This window comes from Miscanthus floridulus, chromosome 1 (assembly GCF_019320115.1).
Source record: "Miscanthus floridulus cultivar M001 chromosome 1, ASM1932011v1, whole genome shotgun sequence".
NCBI classification, from domain to species: Eukaryota; Viridiplantae; Streptophyta; class Magnoliopsida; order Poales; family Poaceae; genus Miscanthus; species Miscanthus floridulus.
The window spans coordinates 195,148,376-195,171,248 of NC_089580.1; the positions used below are offsets into that span (position 1 = coordinate 195,148,376).

Consider the following 22,873-nt stretch of genomic DNA (forward strand, 5'->3'; position numbering starts at 1 on the left):
CTCGCCAAACTAATGCCAGGGCCGTGCGCTGCAACGACGGCTGAGACCCAGCAGCTGCTAGCGAGCAAAGTTGCAATGCAATGCAACGCCATGTGGGTTCTAGCCAGTGACACTGAGGATGCAATGCAGTGATAAGCTTTGCCCGGTTTACAGCCTCGTTGGTTTCAGCGAGGGCTTCTCAGCCAACCAATAGCGTTTTTCTCTCACAACAAACTAACATTAGTCGGGCTTATCAGCCACAAAACCAACAACGATTAGGCTCTTAGGCTTTGCGACCTGCCGACCTCCTTGGCTCTGGAAGGCTGCGACTCAGCTGACTGCGAGCAGGTTGCCAGTTGCCAATTCCAGTTCCAGCCAGCCAGGAGGAAAGATGAAAGAAGAATGCCAGGAAGCGCTGCACGACGGTCACTGAGCAGAGCATATCCGCGGACGGTGCCACCGTGCCAGTGCCACGAAGGCAGCCGTCTCTTCTCTTCCGTGTAGTTGGAGAGTATCACATGGATGAGCGTGATTTGCCGGCCTCAATCACGGGGAGACGGAAGCAAAAACCGTCAAAATCGTATGCGCCTAGCGAGGTGGAAAGGCAAGGCCGGTGAGTGCCAGACATGTCGCCCTCCATGTATGCTCACATGCTCTCGATGATTGACCCTCCCATGTCCCATCCCTACTGCGCTGCGATGGCCGATGGACTGAGGAGTAATAACAGGCGAGGTGACCTGACAAGCGCTTATCCAGTTTGGCGCTGGATATATAGGGACACAGTCCCACAAGCTCATCGCCATGACTCCATGAGTCTTGTTACAGCAGAAGCAAGGTTGCACAGAACATTTGATCACGATGACGCTCTTGTCTCTCTCGTCTGCAGCTGCTTCATCGACCTCCTAATCCTACCAGTCCTAACAAAACTAGAATTGCAAAGGGAAAACTACGCAGATAACGAGCGGAGGTAAGGTAATCATGGCCGGTCTCGAGTCACCTCCATCCTCCATCGCCAAGGAACCAAAAGACCCATGTCCCTCTCGGCCGGTCACTGTATCATCACTTGCCCTTGGCGGCGGCGGCGGCGCGCGCCGCGGCGCGCTCGGCGCGGCGGGCCCTGGCGCCGGCACGGCCGCCGGCGGTGGCGGTCTCCACCTCCACGTGGTGGCGCATCTCCATGACGCGGCGGTGGGAGTTGGAGTGCAGCAGCGGGGAGAAGGTGGGGCTCAGGATGGGGCGGTACTCCGGGAACAGGCGCCCGGACTTGAAGCGCACGCCGCACGCGTTGCACAGCGTGCTGGGCCCCTTGGGGCCCTGCCGCCACTGCGGCGTCTCCTCCGACGCGCAGTGCGTGCACCGGCGCCGCGGCGGCGCGCCGCCCGCGGGCGGGGCCGGGGGCGGGGGCGGGGGCGCCGGCGGCAGGACCGGCGGGACGCTCCACGGCGCCGACACCCGCCGCCGCCGCCGCAAACCCTTGGTCCTCGGCCCCACCGCGTGCGCGTGGGGCAGCGGCTCCAGGCGGCCCACGCCCGCCGCCGGCGCCGACGGCGCCGCCTCCACCTCCGCCGACATGGTCTCCACCGAAGGGAACGCGTCCATATTCGAGAGCCACTCCAGCTCCTCCTCTTCGTCCGCCCCCTGCCCACCTCCGGCGGCCGCCAGGTCCAACCCCTGCAAGAACCACCCCAAAAAAAGGATGAATTTTTTTAGCGCCCATGTCGCAAACCCAACCCCATCCGCAGCAGCCATGGGAGAAACGAGAACGGGTACCGCGTGGTCAAAGAAGGCATTCAAGCTGGCGTCCGCGCCGCTCGCGAGCTCGTCCGCCGCCGCCGCCGGGTTCCCGTCCGCCGCTGCCCCGCACCCCGCCATGGTCGCCGCCGCCGTCAAGGCAGAGGGATAAAGAAATGTAATTTTTTATTCGATTACTTGAACACTTCTATTCGGGATGATCCGGGTGGGCTTTTTATCATCTGCTTTCCAACCCTTTTTGGAAGGTTTTGTTTCTACCTCAGTGGTTTCACAAGTTAAGCAAGCGAGATTTTTGTCTGGGGTTCTTGAGATGATGCTACATCCATAGGTTTTAACGAGGGTAATAACCCCATGGCGTTCACGTGGCCGTGGGGCTGCTGGAGCGGCTGCCTCTCAAGTCTTGGGGCTGGCACTGTGGCTGGCTGCTGGCTGGGGACGATTTGGATTTGTTGGCCCGCTTAGAAGAGCCGGGTTAGCCAGGATCCTCCATTAGGGTTTGCCTCAGGGTTAAGCACAAGCAGTGGAGAAGAACAGAAACGGAAGGTAGGAAGATGATCCTGCTGGCTCCATCCAGGCCGCGGCGGCGCATGCATTTCGTGACATGAGGTCCAAGCTTTTTCACACGGATACAACTGCGCCCGTATTTTGAGATGAACTGTATCCAGTATCCTGTTTTCGATGGGCTGTTCCATGGTATTGTATTAATGTAAAGATAGAAAGCTGTTTCATGGTATATTGTAAGATAGAAGCTGTTTCACCTGTTGTGATTCATTTTTGTTTCTAAAAAATGTCCAGATGCATTTCTCCCGGCTGAGTACCACGGAGTAGGTGAATTGTGAAAATTTTGTACCGGATATCCTCCCGCGCTGGCACCTCTTTGATGTGAATTAAAAAAATTATAAGAATGGCCCAGTTTAGGAATCTCAACATCTCATGCCCCTTTTGAAAATAGGGTTTTCACAGGAAGTGTATAAGAATTTCACAGTAATAAATTTAATTTTCACATAAAAAGCACATGAGTACAAAAAAAATCCCGCGTTCCGGCTACTTCTTATGAGAAAGGGCAAATATACCAATTAGTCTGGTAAGGATTTAGGGTTTAGAGTTTAGTCAAACAATTTTTTAAGACAAAAGATATATTGTCGTGGGTTCGTAACCACGACAATGATTAGTGGCTCGATGGATGGGTCGATGTGTGGGACTCTAACGATTGATTTATCCTAGTTCGAACATCTAAACCCTATGTCTAGCAGCTAGTTCTTCATGTTAAAATGATCAATCGAGTTCTTACAATGGAGCAGAGAGAAATGGTAGGAGAGCGTAGCTCGTGCTCTCTCCGTCCCACAAAGAATTTCATTCTCACATTCCGAGAAGTCAATCATTTTTTAACTTTGATCCATTATATATAAAAGAATATTAATATTTGTAATATATAATTAGTATCGTTAGATAAATCGTAGAATATACTTTCATAATAAATTTATTTAGCGATATAAATGTTGCTAATATTTTCTATAAAGCTAGTCAAACTAGAGAAACCTTGACCGACACGTATCCCATAATGTCATTTTTTTTGGGGACGGGGAGAGTAGTGATCTAGGGTTTCTCGGATTTGTATGGGGGCCTGATCCCTTCTACAGGTGCCCCTGCCCTGCCTTATATGCCAGAGGACTAGAGGAGTACAAAGAATTTTGTTTTGGAAGCTCCCTTGGCATGGGAGCGCTAGGGTTTCATGTCCTAGTCTTCATATCGTCCTCTTTTGGTGGACTAAGCGTAAGATCAATTAACACAAAAGTGTATTTTTTTGGGCGAAAACGAAGAGGAGGTAAGGATAGCCAATACGCTCAACTAAAAGAATTAGTGGTGTTAACTAAGAAACACACGGGGTTACCCTCAGTGATAAAGACTTGGGGATACATGTTTTGATGAGATAGTTGAGAAAAATAAGGAAAAGACTACAACCATGGAAAGGCAAACAGTTCAAGTTTTGAAAGTTGAAAGGCAAACACTTGACCTTGGGGAACACTTGTCTTGACTAATACTCCTACCTCACTAAGTAGTCTATCGGTATATGACATGTGCATGTCTCAATTGTATGAAGAAAATCATTGTAACACCCTCGGTGTTACACAGTGAATCACTTGCTAAAACATGTCATGAGCATCATACTTAAGTGATATTGCATGTGGTGTGATGGACAGGTAAAGCATTGTAACTTAAACGAGTCGTAAAAACGTAAAACAAAAAGTTAATTCATGATTTATAAAGTTAGCAAGTAGAGATGTTAACTACTTTTTATTGAACAAAAACGTTATAAAACATATATGTGACACCTTAATAAAGTTTGAAGTACACATTTTGTAGAAGATAGTGCAACTTTTGTTTTAACAATATAATAACGCTAGCTAACATTTTTAATAGGTTGGAAAATGAATTTGAAGCAAATCCAACTCAAGACTTAGTCAATTTCTTAAGTCTCGAAACAGATTGATAAAGCTATGTTTGGTAATTTATTCTGTAAAAATTGAGTTTAGGAGTGGTGTCGTTCTTTAGCTCTTGTTGATAGCCTAATGTGCCCTCTTTAGAATAGTGAAGGTGGTTTGGGGATTGGATCAACTGTGTAGTTGTTTTGAACGCTTTAAAATCCGTGCACAGCATGTTCTCGGGCTGTTTTTCCCGGCTGGACGCGATCACCATGCCGAGCGGCATCGACGTCGTGGCGCTCGGTGCGTGCAAGTGTGCGCATGGCCGCAAGCTGGCCGGCCAGAGCTGCCAGCGCTCTGGCCGCATCATTGGCCGCCTCGGGCTACCACCGCGCGGAGCCGTGGCTGCCCGACTCATCATATCGCGCTGCCCTCGCCTGCTGCCGTTGCCGCATGTTGCTGCTGCCCTCTGTGCCGCGCCACGACAACGTCGCTGCCACTGTCGTTGCCGTCGCATCGCTACGCAATGCTATGCCACTGGCCTGCCTAGACGTTGCATGCACGAGGCCGAACCACCGTCGCCATGCCATTTATGGCACTGCAGCGCGTGGGCCACGCCAACCTCGAGCGCGTGTCGTCGGCTAGTGCCGGTCGTGGTCGCTCCGGTCACGTCAACCGTGTCCCACCAAGCAAGCATAGGCCGAGCCTTGACTGCGTCCCCACTGTCTCTCGCCCCTCCCCTGTCCTCTTCTTTGCTGCCGCCGTCGAGCCGCGCCAGCCCGCCTGCATGCGAGAAGCCATTCCCCATCAATTCCACATGCCTATGCCTACGCTCTCACGTCCTCTCGTTGCCCGCCTCCACCCAGACTTGAACCATTGAAAGCTCTAGTTTGGTTTTGGTGAATTGATGAAACCCTAAGTGCTAACCTAGTTTATCAAGTGATCATGAGATAGGTAGCACACTCCAAGTGATGAAGCAAATGAAGATCATAGCATAATGATGATGATGCCATAATGATGATCAAGTGCTTGGACTTGAAGAGAAGAAAGAGAAAAACAAAAAGCTCAAGGCAAAGGTATAAACCATAGGAGCTATTTTATTTTAGTGATCAAGACACTTAGATAGTGTGATCACATTTAGGTTTGATAGCCGTACTATTAAGAGGGGTGAAACTCGTATCGGAATGCGGTTATCAAAGTGCCACTAGATGCTCTAACTCATTGCATATGCATTTAGGATCTAGTGGAATGCTAACACCCTTGAAAATGTTTGTGAAAATATGCTAACACATGTGCACAAGGTGATACACTTGGTGGTTGGCACATTTGAGCAAAGGTGAAGAAGTTAGAGGTGAAAAGGAGTTAGTCTCGTTGGTCACAAGGTGACCGGATGCTGGTCTCAGAGGGACCGACGCGTCCGGTCAAGTGTGGCAGTGAAGACGCCAGTGTTGGTCTCTGACCGGACACTAGGTCTTGGATTGACCAGACACTGAGGTCCAGGGTCCGGTCCTGTTGTCGGGCAGCGCAGAGAAAAGTCACAGAGTGACCGGACGCTGGCAGGGTCCGGTCAAGCATGACTGGACGTGTCCGGTCGAAGAAAATCATTTCTAGAACCTTACTGGAAATGATCGGACGCTAGAGGCTGAGCGTCCGGTCAGTTTTGTGCACTGTGTCTGGTCAACAGATGACCATTGAAATCAGACGAACAATATTTGAAGCAGGGGACACGTGGAGTGAATCACGTGATCGGACGCTGAGGGCCAGCGTCCGGTCGATTGGACCGGAGCGTCCGGTCACCCCGCGTTGTGCCCAGTGAGGGGGTACAACGGCTCTATTTTGTGGGGGCTTCTATTTAAGCCCCATAGCCGGCTCAAACTCACTCTCTTGTCTATTTGCATTGACATAGCAACCTTGTGAGCTTAGCCAAAGCCCTCCCACTCATCTCCATCATTGATTCATCATCTTTGGTGAGATTGGGAGAGAATCCAAGTGCATTGCTTGAGTGATTACATCTAGAGGCACTTGGTGTTCGTGTTTCGCTGTGTGATTCACTTGTTACTCTTGGTGGTTGCCGCCATCTAGATGGCTTGGAGCAGCGAGGATCATCGAGCGGAGGTTGGTGATTGTCTCCGGCTCTGATCGTGGTGATTGTGAGGGGTTCTTGACATTTTCTCGGCGGAGAGCCAAAAGGTACTCTAGTGGATTGCTCATGGCTTGTGTGATCCTCATCTTATGTTGGTTGTGCGGCACCCTATTAAGGGTTTGGTGTGTGAAGCCAATTAGCGCGTGAACCTTCAAGTGAGTGAATCGCCACAACGAGGACTAGCTTGCCGGCAAGCAAGTGAACCTCGGTAAAAAATCATTGTGTTCATCATTGATTCCGAGGTGATTGGTATTCATTGTTATTCATCCTTGTGATTGATTGGTTCCTTCATCTACACGGCGGTATAACCTTCTTGATCACTCTCTTTATATTACCGCAAACTAGTTGTCAAGCTCTTTAATGTAGCTAGTTGTGAGAGCTTGCTTGCTTGCTTGGTGTGGCTCTTTAGTTAGCCTTTGAGAGCACACTAACATAGGGTAGTGTCATAGCTATTGTGTGAATAGATACTATCTAAACTAGAATTGTGGTAGGTAGCTTGCATTTTGAGTAGGCTAGCGCAACACTTGCTTCGCCTCATAATTGTCTAACCATTTTGTTAAGTGTTGTTGTAGAAATTTTTATTAGGCTATTCACCCCCCTCTAGCCATTAGGACCTTTCAACCGTGCAAGGCCAAGCTCCAATTTGGAGCTTCGCCCTGCCACCACGCCATTAAGACCCATCACCGCCCTCACCATGGCCAGCCCCATCCTCAACGTCTCGAGCCGAATTAGCTGCACCACTAGTGCCGCCTAGAACCCCTCCTCGTCGTGCGCACCTAAGCCACACCTCTACTGTTGCCTCCTCGTCGCTGGCACGGCCCTGTCACTGTGGTGTATGTGGTCAGGCTCGCTCGGGGCATCTCCGGTCGAACCATCACCTCCGCTAGGTCAGTGGTGAGTCCCTGTTGCTCACTCGTTATCCCTACTGCCTTGTTAATACTATGGCTCACCGGAATGCCATCGCCATTGTCGTAGGGTGCCCGCCGTTGTGGAGAGGCCCTTCTACTGCGTCTCAGTTCATGCAGCCACCACCCATCGCTTCGCGTCAAACCCTAGGTGAGCGTCGGCCTCGTAGATAGGTCAGTGTAGGTCCCGTGTGGTCGGTGCAAGCGCTAGTGCCATCGCTTGCCATGTCGGCCCGCGTGGGGATGGTCGAGGACCATATCGTTGTAGAGGGAGATTGCGAGGGTGTTCTTGCAAAGTTGTTGTCTATAGGAATAGTGCGAACAATGCCATGTGAATACTAGGTAGCGTAGGGGCATCTCTGCAAAAGCGCCAGCTCATGGGCTGTCTTCCATCGTGGGTCGGCCTGTATGCGTGGGCCGAGTCCGTGTTGTTGTGGGCCGCGCTGGTGAATTCGTTTTTCCTTTTCTTAAGGAATTAGAAATAGCTTTATGTTTTAATTTCTGAGCTGACCTTTGAAAATTAATATCAATTCACATAGGTGTCCAAAAATTGAGAAATAAATTTTGTTGAGTTCCTAAAAATGTTGTCTATCTAATGGTATGACTAGATTATGCAGGTCTGAGTTGATGCTAAGGCTTATTAAATCATTTGAGAGTGTTTAACATTATTTAGGTTAATATTTGTAGGAATTTTTATGGCAAATTGGTAATAGTTTTGTTCATGAAATTTTACATTAGGTTCATTGTATTATTATGTGCTCACTGTAATTTTTGTGGCCCTAGAATAGATTGAGAAATAAGGTAGTTAGGTGCTCTTTGTTTTAATATACATTAAATCGTTAATAAAAGAAAAAATGCATTTTAGTTGCTAAGATAATACTTGAATGTTTCATACTTATTTAGTGGAAAGGACAGGTAGCTTACCATCTTAGTCATTAGAGTTAGCTTAGTAGCTTGGTAGATATATTGTTATTTTAAGAGTTGTTGTAGTAGTAATACTAAATGTTGCATTATCATTGCATGCATATAGAGAATGAGTTGGTGGAGTTCGTGACTGCGGATGAGCAGGAGTACGAGGAGGTGATCGAGGAGTACGAGGAGGAGGTTCTCATACAAGAGGGAGCCCTAGAGCCACCAGTGACTGACTTTGTTGACACCCCGCCTGCCCACGGTAAGCCCCGGTGCATAACCCTTATTTTGAATAATCACTGGATATATATGTGATGTGCGTTTATGTTACAGGATTTATATTGAAACTACATGCATAGATAAACCTACCTATAAGTCCTACTAACATAGGTCGAGTAGCTGCTATGCTTAGGCTATCGGTAGCGTCAGTAAACTGCTGTTACTCATAATAGGTGATTATTATTATCACTCTCTTAATAAAATAGTGAAAAAGGAAAATGGAGACTGGGCAGGGATATGGTATGGGTATTGGTGGGTATAATAGGTTGTGTCCTATGGCCAACGGGGCATAGCTTGGTTACACTGTTTTCCCTGTCTGTGTCGGTTAAGGACCATTCGTTGCTATGGATTGTAGTCAGGTCACAGACTTATTATCCTAAGCACATACTTGCTTATGGGAGCAGGAAGTCTCGTTGCTCTCTTGTCATGGGTTCCGGCTCTTTCCGGATTGACTGGTTGGAGGCAGGGATGGTGGAGGTCTAAGCACCACACTGAGTCTGGGACTCAGGAGTGGGGGCTTGGAGTTCAAGTTTGGACGGGGACCTGGACCCCTTGACAGGAGAGTGGTGGGTTGGTCTTGCTTGTGCCTGAGGTACACGTGGGACGTGTGTTTTGGGGTACCCAGTTGGGATACATTGGTTCGCGAATTGCCGTGTGATACGGTACGACCTGGCTATGGTCTAGCACCGTAGTAAGAACTAGAAGATGAAAGGGGATGAATGGATCTGATTGCTCAACTCTTGCTTGAAAGTAGAACAGGTGCTTACATAGAATGGTTAGCTAATGAACTAATCATGACTGCTAATAAAACACATATATAAGGATTCACTACTAGTAATGCTTTTCGCAAAAAGGAAACCCAACAAACCATAAAACTTATCATATCCTTTGGAGTTAGGAAATTATTCCCACTAGTCGGGTAAGTCTTGCGAGTACATTGTGTACTTAGAGTTTATTTACCCCTATTGCAGGTGCAGCTTGAGGAGTGGTAGTTGTGTGGAGGATTTTTCTGGTGGGCACAGATGGATCCTTGTATCTTATCGTTAGATGTTTATTTCAATTCCACTATTAAAATTCCACACTCTAAACTTGGTATTGTAATAATGTATTTTTCGAGAACTCTTGTTGTATGAAATGTACTAAGTATTGTAAACTCATTCTCATTATTGGATCCTGGATTAAAAACGTGGATTGTTCAAGTTCTCCCTTAGGGTGTGCTCGACGGAACCGTCCGATGTAGCTCCCTTTTGAGGTGCTTAGTGTCTAGTGGAAGACGAGCGCCTCCAGAAGCATGTTATTTTGGGCGGTTCTGCCACAATCATCAACATATGGATTTAGCCAAAGCCAAATTCTTCTAAAGAGAGGATAGAGAAATTCAAGTACCATATAGTGAAATGGGAGAAGTTGTGTTACCTAATGATTATGGGGGAATGGGCATTACGAATACAAGAATGATAAATGACGCACTTTACTGAAATGGGTGTGGTGATTGTATAATGGAAACCCCAATGCTATATGGTGCAATCTCTTAAAGAAGATATATTTGTCTAATTATCTCTTTGCTAAAAGTATTGGGATGAGGGGGTCTAAAATTTTGGGAAGGAACCGAAAAGGGGAAACATTATTTCAAATGGGGAGCCACCTTCAAAGTAAATAGGGGTAATGGGACTTTGTTTGGGGAGGGCACGTAGATAATTGATGTACCTCTTAAACAGTTGTCCCAAAAATTCTACTCCCTCCATTCCAAATTATAAGTCACTTTGATTTTTTGTTCATCCATTTTTCTACGTATCTAGACATATTATTATATCTAGATGCATAGCAAAATGGATGTACCAAAAAAGTCAAAGTGACTTATAATTTGGAACGGAGGGAGTACAAATAGATTTTGTAGTATAGCATAACGTTGTGAGGAAAGAGAATGGGGCTTTGACTTCAAGAGACCACTAGGCCCATAGGACTAGGAGGCAGAGGAATGTACACAACCGAGGGACATGCTTGATAATGTTCAACCCTTCAACTCAATTGAGATGAAGACAAGGTGATCCATTGTTATTTGATTCAAAAAAAGGTGATCCATTGTTATTAAAAAAATCTACTTCCCATGTGTGGTGCAGCCCTTCCCATGCAAGTATCTCGGTATCCCGCTGTCGCTATGGAGGCCGATTTGATCGGTGGAGCAGCCACTGGTCGATGTTGTCGCCACCAGAATACCGACATGGAAAGTGGGTCTGCTCACCAATGCCGGTAGGGTGCTCCTCACCAAAGTCACCCTGTTGGCTATCCCGATGCACCTGAGCATTGCCTGCAGCCTATTAGACTGGGCCATCAAGTAGATTGACAAACGCCGGTGAGCTTTCCTTTGGGCTGGTTTTGAATCGGTTTTGGGCGGCAAGTGCAGAGTTGCTTGGCCAACGGTGTGTAGGTCGACCAAATTTTTTATATTTTAGCCCTTTTTTGAAATTTTTTTGCAAATATATCCCTAGAGGAAAGATATCAAAATCTAGACCCTTAGCTCGGCGCCATCATTGTTGGCGCCGAGCTTACATTGCTTGGCGCCAGCGTCCCTGGCGTCGAGCTATTGAGCTCGAATCCAATGTGGCGGGGACATGGCAGAGAACCTCGGCGCCAGTCACCCTAGCGCCAAGCTCGGCGCCGTAGATCTTGGCACCGAGCTTGGCGGCAGGGTGACTGGTGCCGAACCTGCCTTATGTATGGGCCCCAATCCTTTCTCTCCTCTCCCTCTCCCTCTCTCTCTCTCTTGCTTTTCCCTCACCTGAGCGCCAAACCGCCGCCACCGCCGGCGCCCTTTCCCACACTCGGCCGTCTGCGCCCGCGCATCCTCTCCCTCGCCGTGCCCCATGCCCGACTACCCACGCCGCACCATGCCCCGCGCCCCCACTGGACCGCCGGACCTCGTGGCCTCGCCGGACCATCGTGCCCGGCGCCCGACGTGTCGCGCCCTTGCACCGCCCGACATGTTGCCCTCGCCTCGCCACACGGAGCGTTGGGCATCCCACGCCCGCCTCATGCCACCACCGTCGTCAGACGCGCCCCTGTCGGCCCCGGCACCTGCAGCGCCCGACCATGCCACCGCCGGCCTGGCTCGTCGGTAGGACCCATGCCCAGCGTCCGCTGTGACTCCGTCGACGTCCACGAATCCATCGTCGGATAGGTAAAAGTTATGAATTTACAATGTGCGTACTTAGTTAGCTTTGATTGTAGTGTAGTAGTTTTGATATTTGTTATTTACTAGTTAATGTGATGACTCATGTAGTTGATTTAGTTAGTGATCTAGTGAGATATATATGTTTATAGATAGAAACATAGATACATAGGTACATAGATATAGTTAGATAGCTAGGTAGTTACATATTTAGTTAACTAAATAGGACCTAGCTATTTAGTTAGTACATTGTATCTATGTATGTAGTTATTATCTTATTTACTTAGTTTATAGTTAGAAAGTACTTGTTAGGTACTATCTATCGTCTAATTTGGACTAAAGTGCATGTGTTTTGTTACGTGTTTAAACTAGATGGACAACCTAGTGACCATATATCATGGAGGCACCATTGAATACGATCGCTTTGGATATGTTGAGTTTGTTGACATGCAAAGCGTGCCTGTGCTATTCAATGATAGACCTTCATTTAGTGAGATGGTTGCAAGGGCTAGGCAGGAGCTGCATTACCTTGGAGATGATGGCATTGCAGTTGAGGGTGTACTGCACCTAGGTTCTCCTCCCAACATCCTTAGTCGAATGATCCCAATTAGTTGTGCGGATCAGTGGGAGAACTATGTGAGATCGGCTATGAAGAGCCGGTTGTAATGTTTGGACGTGGTCATGCATCGAGTGTTAGTTGATCCCATCCCTCATGGGTTTTCCCCACCAATGGGTCAGTAGGCACACATCGACCCTCCCATCCCGGAACCTAATATGGATGTGGAGGTTGCACCTACGGTTCTCGATGCTCAATCTGTCCCCAATGCGGTAGTTAGAGATGCTTGTCAAACTTATGTTGTTGTGGCAGATCCTCCTCATGAGATCCCTTTGACACATAATCATCTGAGTAAGTGTCTTAATCGCATGGTTATTGGGAGCTTACCCCCTTCCTTACATCCATTTCTTTCATTATTTCCTCATTTCTCTGCTTATGTTGCAGGAGACATTCCTGAGAATGTTGATGTGCCCCCTATTGCTATGCAGGTGCACTATGGAGATGGATTTCGTGGCTCCAATAGTGTTAAAATTATGAATGATTCGGAGCCATATGAGATGGCAAGGGCTCTTGATTCTGATGATGATCGCCCTGTTGGAGAGCTGACAAAGAGTGATGTTGAGATGCTGAGGCGTATCTTTCCCAACCGCCATGATCCAAGAGTTCACGAGTTCAGTGTCTTGCTCATTCCAATTAGGCGTGTGTAGAAGGACATGATGATGAGCTCTTAGAAGCTCCTGAGGCCGACCCTAACATGGTAATTGAGAGTGGGAGGGTGTTCAAGGACCTCCCTGCATTAAAGAGGTGGTTGCAGGCATTTGCAGTGATACAAAAGAGACCTTACAAGGTCTTGCATTCATATACGGAGCGCCGTTACACAGTTGTGTGTGACAAAGAACGCTGCCCATGGAGGGTTTGTGCAAGGAAGCAAAAGGTCACCGGAAAGTGGAAGATCACAAAAGTTGTCGGGCCACACAATTATGCTGACCATGAGCTGACACTAAGGCATCGGTAGTTGACATCTACCCTCATTGCCAAGCGGATGATGGGAATATTGCAAAGAGAACCCAACATGAAGGTGAGAACAATTATCAGGACCATTGAGGCGTTGTATGGAGGTTATGTGATAACTTATGGTAAAGCTTGGAGGGCTAAGCAGCGAGCGTGGAACATGATATATGGGGACTGGGAGGATGGTACGAGCAGCTATTAGTACTTTTCAATGCAATCAAAGTGATGAATCCAGACATGCATTATGAGTACATCCCAAAACCAAATGCATGGAAGGATGGGACGCATATATTCTTCCATGCTTTTTGGTGCTTCCCTCAGTGTGTCAAGGCCTTTAGGCACTGTCGTCCTGTCTTCTCCATTGATGGTACGTTCTTGATTGGCAAATACCAGGGCACACTTCTTATAGCCATATCTTGTGACGTGAACAACAAGTTGGTTTCTTTGGCATTTGCTTTGGTTGAGAAGGAGAACAATGATAGTTGGGGATGGTTCTTGAGGCTAGTCTGGATACACATGGTTGGGTCTGACAGGGAGGTTGGCGTCATATCTGATAGGCACTAGGGCATACTTAATGTCGTGCGAGAGCAGATAGAGGGGTATGCACCTTTGCACCATCGTTGGTGTACTCGGCACCTTGCCAAGAATCTACTCCGGAAGGATGGTGTGAAGGGTAACTTTGATCTGTTACAGAAGGCGGCTCGATAGCTTGAGGATAAGTACTTTCAAAAAAAGTTGGAGCAGGTTAGAACCACATCAAATGCAGAAGGTAGACAATGGCTCATAGGTTTGATGAGGGATTTGGAGAAATGGACAAGAGCTCACGACGCCAGTGGATGGAGGTACGAGTTTCAGTGCAGCAACATAGCAGAGTCATTCAATAAGTTGTTATTGGGGATACGTGGTATGCCTATAAATGCAATCGTTCAATTCACCTTCTATAAGCTTGTTGCCTGGTTCAACGATAGACACACACATGCATTGAAGTTGCAGAGTGATGGAGAGATATAGGCTCCAAAACCAAAGGCACACCTAGAGAATGCAAATGAAAGGGCTGGCACACATGAGCTTACATGCTTTGACCATGCCACAGGGACTTATCAGGTCGAGCATAGGGGCGGTACAACGTCCGACGGTGAGGTCCAAGAGTCGAGTATGCATGTGGTTGTCCTCCAAGATTTCAAATGCACTTGTGGTAAACCAAGACAGTACCACTTTCTATGTTCCCATTTGGTGGCAGCAGCTAGGCATCACAACTATGATATCAAGAGCAGGATACCTCACGAGTTCAGTGTCGACACACTTATGCACACATGGAGCCCCCGCTTCATGCCTTTCCGGGACCCTAGAGAGTGGCCTCCATATGATGGGCCGAAGTATATTGCGGATCCAGCTTACCGTTGGAACAAGCGTGGATCAAGGAAGAGGACGAGGCATAGGATGATTATGGATCAGATACCTGGAAGAACGAGGCGTGGAAGAGGAACCCCATTTGTTACTGACCTCGAGCAGTACAAGTGTGGCAAGTGTGGTAGACTTGGCCACAATTCATGAAGTTGCTATTGGCAGATTAGTGAGGTGCGATTATTGGTTGATTATATTATTTAATATTTGTTGAATTCATTTTATTAAATATGCATGTCTCAATTTATGCATGTAATTGTGTAAATTACTTGTACATTTCTAAGTTCATGTTTCATTGTATATTGAATTTCTAATTCATTGATTTTTTTATAGGATGGCGCAATTCCACCTGCTCGACCCGACGTATGAGGCGACCCACCGAGGACATCTCATAGAGTAGGGGAAGGTAATAATCTATACGTTTTGTTCAAATTTTGGTGAGTGTACATTTGTTCGTGAAGTTATAGGAGACTATGTTTTATTCCATGCAAGACCTTCTGCTCCTTCATCCTAGAACCCACAACGAGTTCTTCGACATGCAGTACGACGACATGTACACTCTTTTCCTACAAAGAGCTGGCCTGGATGTCATCTCTTTTTAGGTTCGTTGTGGGTTGCCCAAGTTCAACTCAGCGGCCATAACTACGTTGGTTGATAGGTATTATATTCAATCATTGCCTTCATTCATGGCCATTTGTTCATGCGCTTGCCTTTTGACATGTAATATTGCTTTGTCTAAAATATAGGTGGTGGCTAGAGACTCACAGCTTCCACCTACCTTTCGGGAGATGATAGTCACGCTCCAGGACTGTCAGAAGATGTGAAAGGTCCTAATATGGCTAGAGGGGGGGTGAATAGCCTATTTAAAATTCTACAAATCAACTAGAGCAATTTGATTAGTATGACAAATAGCGTAATGCAAACTTGCTCTAGCTCTACAAGGGTTGCAAGCCACCTATCCAACAATCCTAGTTGCAATGATTACTTAGGCACACAACTTCCACAGTAATTACTCACTAAGAGCTCTCAATCTTGCAACTCTAAAGAGCTCAACTAGATGAATGTAAATAATAAAGCAAGCTTTTAATTCTAATTACACTAAAGAGCTTGTATCAACTAGTTTGCAAGAATGTAAATAAGTGAGTAAGGTGATTATACCGACGTGTAGGGGATGAACCAATCACAAGAAGAATATATAACCAATCACCGGGAGAATGCCAAAGACAAGAGACAATTGATTTTCTCCCAAGGTTCACGTGCTTGCCAACACGCTACGTCCCCGTTGTGTCGACCAACACTTGGTGGTTCGGTGGCTAAGAGGTGTTTCACAAACCTCGTCCACACGATAGGACACCGCAAGAACTGACCCACAAGTGAGGTAACTCAATGACACGAGCAATTTACTAGAGTTACCTTTCGGCACTCCGCCGGGGAAGGTACAACTCCCCTCACAATCACCGAAGGCAGCCACGAACAATCACCAACTCGTGCCGATCCTTCACCGCTGCTCCAACCGTCTAGGTGGTGGCAACCACCAAGAAAAACAAGTGAAATCCGCAGCGCAACACGAATACCAAGTGCCTCTAGATGCAATCACTCAAGCAATGCACTTGGATTCTCTCCCAATCTCACAAAGATGATGAATCAATGATGGAGATGAGTGGGAGGACTTTGGCTAAGCTCACAAGGTTGCTATGTCAATGAAAATGTGCAAGAGATGTCCCTTGAGCCGGCCATGGGGCTATAAATAGAGCCCCCATCAAATAGAGCCGTTATACCCCTTCACTGGGCAAAACGCGCTCTGACCGGACGCTCCGGTCATACTGACCGGACCCTGGACTCAGCGTCCGGTCCATAGATGTAAGCCATGTGTCATTTTGAGTTAAACTTGAGCCGCCAGATCACAACGGCTATTAATTGACCGGACGCTCTGGCAAAAACTGACCGAACGCAGAATCTCAGCGTCCGGTCGTTTCCAGTAAGCTCCTCGAGGCATATTACTTCGACCGAACGCGTCCGGTCCACCTTGACCGGACACAGACCAACGTCCGGTGCAATACCCTCGGCACTGTGTAGACCCGTCAGTTTGACCAGACGCAGAAACCAGCGTCCGGTGTTTTTAGACCCAGCGTCCGGTCAGTTGACCGATGCCAGCGTCTTCGCGATCAACTCGTTTTCACTTCTAACTTCTTCACCCTTGATCCAATGTGCCAACCACAAGAATTTACATCCGGCGCAATAGAAAATAGGCATTTCATTTTCCTGAAAGCGCCGAATCCTGCCTCGCAAGCTCGGCGGGAGGGAGAGAGGGACCCCAAACCCATCTCAACCCTTCAAACACCACCTCCTTTGTAGATGTGCCCACACCACCAAGTGTATCACCTTGTGCACAAGTGTTAGCATATTTTCACAAACATTTTCAAGGGTGTTAGCACTCCACTAGATCCTAAATGCATATGCAATGAGTTAGAGCATCTAGTGGCACTTTGATAACTGCATTCCGATATGAGTTTCACTCCTCTTAATAGTACGGCTATCTATCCTAAATGTGATCACACTCACTAAGTGTCTTGATCACTAAAACAAAATGGCTCCTACATTTTATACCTTTGCCTTGAGCCTTTTGTTTTTCTCTTTCTTCTTTTCCAAGTTCAAGCATTTGATCATCACCATGCTATCACCATTGTCATGATCTTCGTCATTGCTTCATCACTTGGAGTAGTGCTACCTATCTCATAATCACTTTGATAAACTAGGTTAGCACTTAGGGTTTCATCAATTAACCAAAACCAAACTAGAGCTTTCAAGATGCTAGGCCTGAGGATTCACGGCAATCCAGTCACCGGGCAATGTAGGTCAGAAGGCTGGAGAGCATGAGTGGAGGCCTTCCTTAGGTGTGAGCTTGGCGAGCAAGGGGCTCGCACTTCTGAAGTTCTCATCTCCTGGCCCCGGCAAGATTTCACACAGTGCCCTGAGGAAGTAGATTAGGAGACGGTTGGGTACTACTCTAGGGCGTGGATCCTACACCTATTTGCTTGTGTTCTCTTCCCCGACGCCATGGGTGACACTATGTCCTGAATGTGGGTCCACTGCCTCAGTGACTAGGACCTAGCGGGTCACTACAACTGGGGCTCTGTAGTCTTGGGTTTTCTATACCGATAGCTGTGCGAGGGGTGTCGTCGGACTTCATCCAATGCGTCACTTGGTGGATGCATGTACCTGCTCCAGCTGTGGATGTGGGCTCGTCTTTAGTTGGCCGTCCAGAGGTTCTGGCTCATCATGAGTGGTTCCAAGGTCAGCCTCCAAGTCAGCAGCCAACGTGGGCGTACCTTTGGGACTAGGTCAGGGTTCCGTACGCAAGGTTAGAGCGGACGTACATTGAGTTCACGAACGAGCTAGACACACTGACGATGTCTAGTGTAAGTAAATTTTATTTCCCATGCTGGTTTGAAATGGATTAGTCTACCATCTAACATCTTGTTTGGACATGTTGCAGGTGGAGTGGGAGCCGTACGATAGAGAGGGGGCACTTCCTTTTCAGTTGAGCAACATTTGTGGGTTCGACGATGACTTCTATAGGACGAGGTGCCCTCTAATATGCTTCTACGCTATCGAGTTCCACCTGCTAGATAGAGTGGCACACCAATTTGGAGTGAGACAGCTTTGGCCTACGGCTTCGTTCTCGACTGGCGTTGACTTACACAAGTAAGTGTTTTGCTATTTCAAATGTCTCATGATGGTCCATTTCTATTAATATGGTGACATGTACATGGATTCAAGTAACGATGACATACGTGCATGTTGGATCGTTAGAAGAATAGAAAGATTTTTGACTAGGAGAAGCACCACCAGTTCTACATTGAGCAATGGGAGGAGATGCACGACAACGTGGATGAGAACAATGAGCCATAGACGAACCATGAGTTCAGGCAGTACCAAGCTTGGTACCAGCGTGCGACACGTTGCAGGCTGAGGGTACAGTAGACAGAATTTGACTACGCCAACATCGAGTTAACATAATTTTGTACAACAGAGGCTGTCACGTCGGCTATGCCGTACGGCTGCTCATTGTGGTTGCAGGACAGACACAATGCAAGACATGTATGTTCCTTCCATAGGCAGAGGAGGCTTAGGTTCCTCTAGCCAAGCAGCTACAGGGGATGGGGACGACGACGACGATGAGGATGACGTGGACCAGAGGCACAAGGAGCTTGGCCCCTCTCAGCTCTATGACACTCCCTCGATTTAGCCTACACAGCCTCCAGGCACTAGGTGATGTCGTCCACCTGACCCTTACACTTTAGGTACGAGCCACTCTCGGTCACAAGGGTAAGGGTAAGAGTAGGAGGCTATGAGGATTGTGGTAGATGTTAGTATGCACTATTATGGATTTTGTATTTACTTTCCTATAACTATTTGGGACTGTATATGAACATTGTGGACTATTTGGACTGTGTAGGACATGTTATGTTGATTGTGATGTTCTTTGTGGTTGCATTGCGCTCTCTGGATGATTAAATGTTTGGATTATATAATGTTGTCTCTGTTTGTAACTGTGGATGCTCCTGAAACAATGGAAACTCTTGTGATTTTTTCCCGTGAATCATTAATCATTCTACACTGTTAAAAAGGCACAAATGTAGTATACAGATTAAATGTAAATTCATTAGAACATGTATAGTCCAATCGTATCGTACAGACGCTTTGTAGATGAATCTAGGCTTTTCAAGTAACAACAAACGAATAAAGGCTTTTCAGACAATGAAAATAGACTTTTTGGTTACAAGGACAGCAATGATTTATCACTTCACTGATATAGTACTGGCATGCAAGGAAGCACAACTCCACTCCATCTCCACCATCCATCTTATGACTGTTTGATCCAAGGGCTGAGGTGAAGAGGCACACGGATCGCTGACATGGCACATTGAGAGGCCTCCATTCCTCCTCTCAACCTATAAATAACTCCTCACTCCCTCTCATTCACAGACAAACACAAGAAAGAAGAGCACTCAGCATTTTCTTTCATTGCAGTACCAATGTCTGGAGGGTCGTCCAGAGGGAGAGGAAAGGGGAAGGGAACAACCATTAGGTGGGAGGGTCCTCTTGGTCCCGATTTCTTTGAGGAAGCTCTTTATGAGAGGTTCCCAGTTGAGAGCAAAAGCGATTTCACCAAAGAGGCACCATTGAGAGGATACGATGAACGGAAAGAAGAGTGGCCAAAATGCATGCATGGTGAGGACTGCCTAGTGCAGATGTTCACCGAGGGAATAGATGAAGGTCGTCGTTTCTTCAAATACCCGCGAGCATGGATACTTGCTATTAGTATTTGTTTCTTCAATATGTTCCTCATCTATACAACTTACATGACATACTTATTGCAGTCTTCCATGGCCGAAGAAAACTGTGGGTTCACTAGGTGGGTCGATCCTCGACCTATTTATCCGCATGCGGAGTACATCTACTACCTGCAGGACCGTATCTTCGATCTAGAAAGGAAAGTTAACAGCGGTTACAAGGACGACGGACAGGACGACAACAACAACGGTGCCGATTCACAGGAGGCACTCTGCAATGATCCATATTGCACCTGCCCTAATCATAGGAACAAGGGTTCTCCACCGCCACCCCCGCCACCACCACCACCAACAATGGGAGGCTACTTTGGAGAAGGTGCAACACAATTTGCTATGTGGCCACACTACCAGGACAACTTTATCTTATTCACATGGCACATCTATGTGTTTGTTGTTTGGTTTAATTACCTAAGGCATGTTAGGTTTAGTCGAATGAATTATGTACCCTAGTTCGGTACATGATCTCACATGCCATTTCATGTGTTTGTGTGTTGAAAAGGCACAAATCTAGTACACAGATTAAATGTAAATTTATTAGAATGTATATAGTCCAATCGTATCATACAGACTTGGGTCGGGACTTCCGACTGTCGAAAGTCTTCCGACTCACGTCGGGACTTTCGACGACCACAATCATTGCACAGGCTAAGTGACTGGGCGTCAGGACTTCCGGCATGAGTCGTGACTTCCGACTGTCAGGAGTTTCGGCTTACGTCGGGACTTCCGACACCAACAGTCAGTGAAAAATATTCTACGTGCTCGTAGAGTGCTAGAGTGTCTCTCTTTTGATTTTATTTTTATGCTTGAGCACTATATCTTCCTCAGACCAACTAAGTTTCCATCCCTCTTTATACTGCAGTGGATCCTAAACTCAAAAACAAAAACAAAAACAAAAACAAAACCATTGGAGAGCGCATAATGAGTAATAGCTACGACATATCTCATTAAGATCACATTAGTCCCTAATTTGGATGTCATCAATACACCAAAACCCACATAGGGGGCAAATGCACTTTCAAATCATCAGTCTGAAATAGAACAGCCTCTCCTCGTCCTACACAATGAGATTCCAACAAAATATTAGTAGCATACTTACACAAATAAAGAAAAAAGATAGTGCAAACAATTTCTTACATTAAAACGACTGCATGTGTAGAAGCACCGCGCCATTGTGTCCGGATGTTTCGATTGAAAAACATGGACCGGAAAACCACAGTCATAGTTAGGGACAGGGAGGTCAGGAGGGACGGGGGCATCTTTGTTAGATGCATTGGGGTATAATTCTCGAGGACGATCCCGTTTTCACCAAAACTCCTCCCGATACATTTTTTGCAATTAACAAAACGGATGTAATTTAACAAACAAAAATTAAAACATCACAAATAAATATCAATGAGAACCATAACTACAATACAACCAATTTCGTTCTAAGAACCGAAAGCAATTAACATTAAACCCTAAACCTAGGGTTTCCCATTTGATGCACAACAATGAACCCATAACATAACTACATGCGCTGCGGTTACCTAGGTTTGCTAGCTTTTTCACGCCTTGGCATCATTCTACGGTTGTATAATACAAATATTGAGGGATAGAATAAAACCCTAAGTAATGACGATTCTTAGATTGAAAAATCCGAATAATATATACCGAATCGATGCGAAAAAACTAGGAGGGGTACGAGAATACTTTGCTCTCGAAGATCTATGAATCAAATCAAAATTTTCAAGGTCCAATATGCCGATTTGTGAGGTAGGGCGAAGTGGGAAGAGAAAAAACCTGAGAGGGAGGAGAAAGAAGAGGAAGAAGGCTCGGGTAGGAAGGTTGGGGCCGGGGTTAAAACACAAGCTCACCGTCAGTCACCCTGGCGCCGAGCTCGGCGTCAAGATCTACGGCACCGAGCTCGGCGCCATGAGCTACGACGTCGAGCTGGGCGTCAGGGTGACTGACGCCGAGCTCCCTGCCATGTCAGTGTCACGTTGGCTTCGAGCCCAAGAGCTCGGCGTCAGGAACGCTAAGCTCGGCGTTAGCAACGATGGCGCCAAGATAAGGGTTCAAATTTTAAAATCTTTCCTCCAAAAGCATGTTTGTTATTTTTTTAAAAAAAAGACTAAAAAATAAAAAATTCGGGCAGGTCGACCGGTTTGGGAGGACTAGGAGTACTTGACCTATGCTTCTTCGGGTATGCTCTTCGCCTTCGTTGGGAATGGCTGTCAAGAGCCGAGCCCCTGCTGTCGAGAGCTGAGAAGCTGGTACTGGCCATGCGCGCCGCGCCTTTCTGTCATCGTCGGGGACGGGGCGTCTACCAAGCTATGGACTGACAGCTGGGCTGCCGTCGGACCCCTTCACCTATTCGCCCCGGCCTTGTTTGCAGCAACTTCCTGGGCTGGCCGGAATCGTGTTCTGCGCGATGCCCTCCCCAACAATCGCTGGGCAAGAGACATCACCGGGGCGCCCACTACACAAGTGCTCTGTGACTACCTCCGTGTTTGGGAGTTGGTCCGCTCGGTGAACTTGCGGCCGCTGCAGCCCGATCGTTTCATTTGGAAATGGTTGGCGGATGGGAAGTACTCGGTTTCCTCTACCTACAGAGCATTCTTCCACGGCTCAGCTTCGCTGCTTGGCGCCAAGGAGCTCTGGTCGGTCAAAGCCCCGCCTCAGGTGAAGTTGTTCTTCTGGCTGGCACTTCACAAGCGTCTGTAGACTTGTGCTCGGCGGATGCGCCATGGTTTTCAGGACGACGATGCATGCGCGCTGTGCGGCCAGGAGTCCGAAACGGTTGCACACTTGCTCCTGGGCTGCGTGTTCACAAAGCAGGTGTGGTTCGCGCTGCTCGATCCACTGCAGCTGGCCACCCTAATGCCGGAGCGTGATGAGGGTGTCGCCTCCTGGTGGTTGCACCAGCGCATCAGGGTCGATTCCGTGGAGAGGCCGCTGTTCGATTCTATGTTACTGCTAGGCGCTTGGTCCTTATGGAAGGAAAGGAACA

General features: G+C 47.4%; 1 protein-coding gene across 1 annotated transcript; it reads right to left on the reverse strand.

Moving 5' to 3' along the window:
* Positions 1 to 214: 214 nt before the first annotated feature.
* On the reverse strand, positions 215 to 2,448 carry LOC136507945 (GATA transcription factor 7-like). The gene is made up of 2 exons (XM_066502540.1): positions 1,750 to 2,448; positions 215 to 1,650 (listed from the first exon to the last, which is right to left on the reverse strand). The coding sequence occupies exons 1-2, from the start codon at positions 1,849 to 1,851 to the stop codon at positions 1,039 to 1,041; spliced, it is 714 nt and encodes a 237-aa protein (XP_066358637.1). The 5' UTR covers positions 1,852 to 2,448; the 3' UTR covers positions 215 to 1,038.
* Positions 2,449 to 22,873: the final 20,425 nt, after the last annotated feature.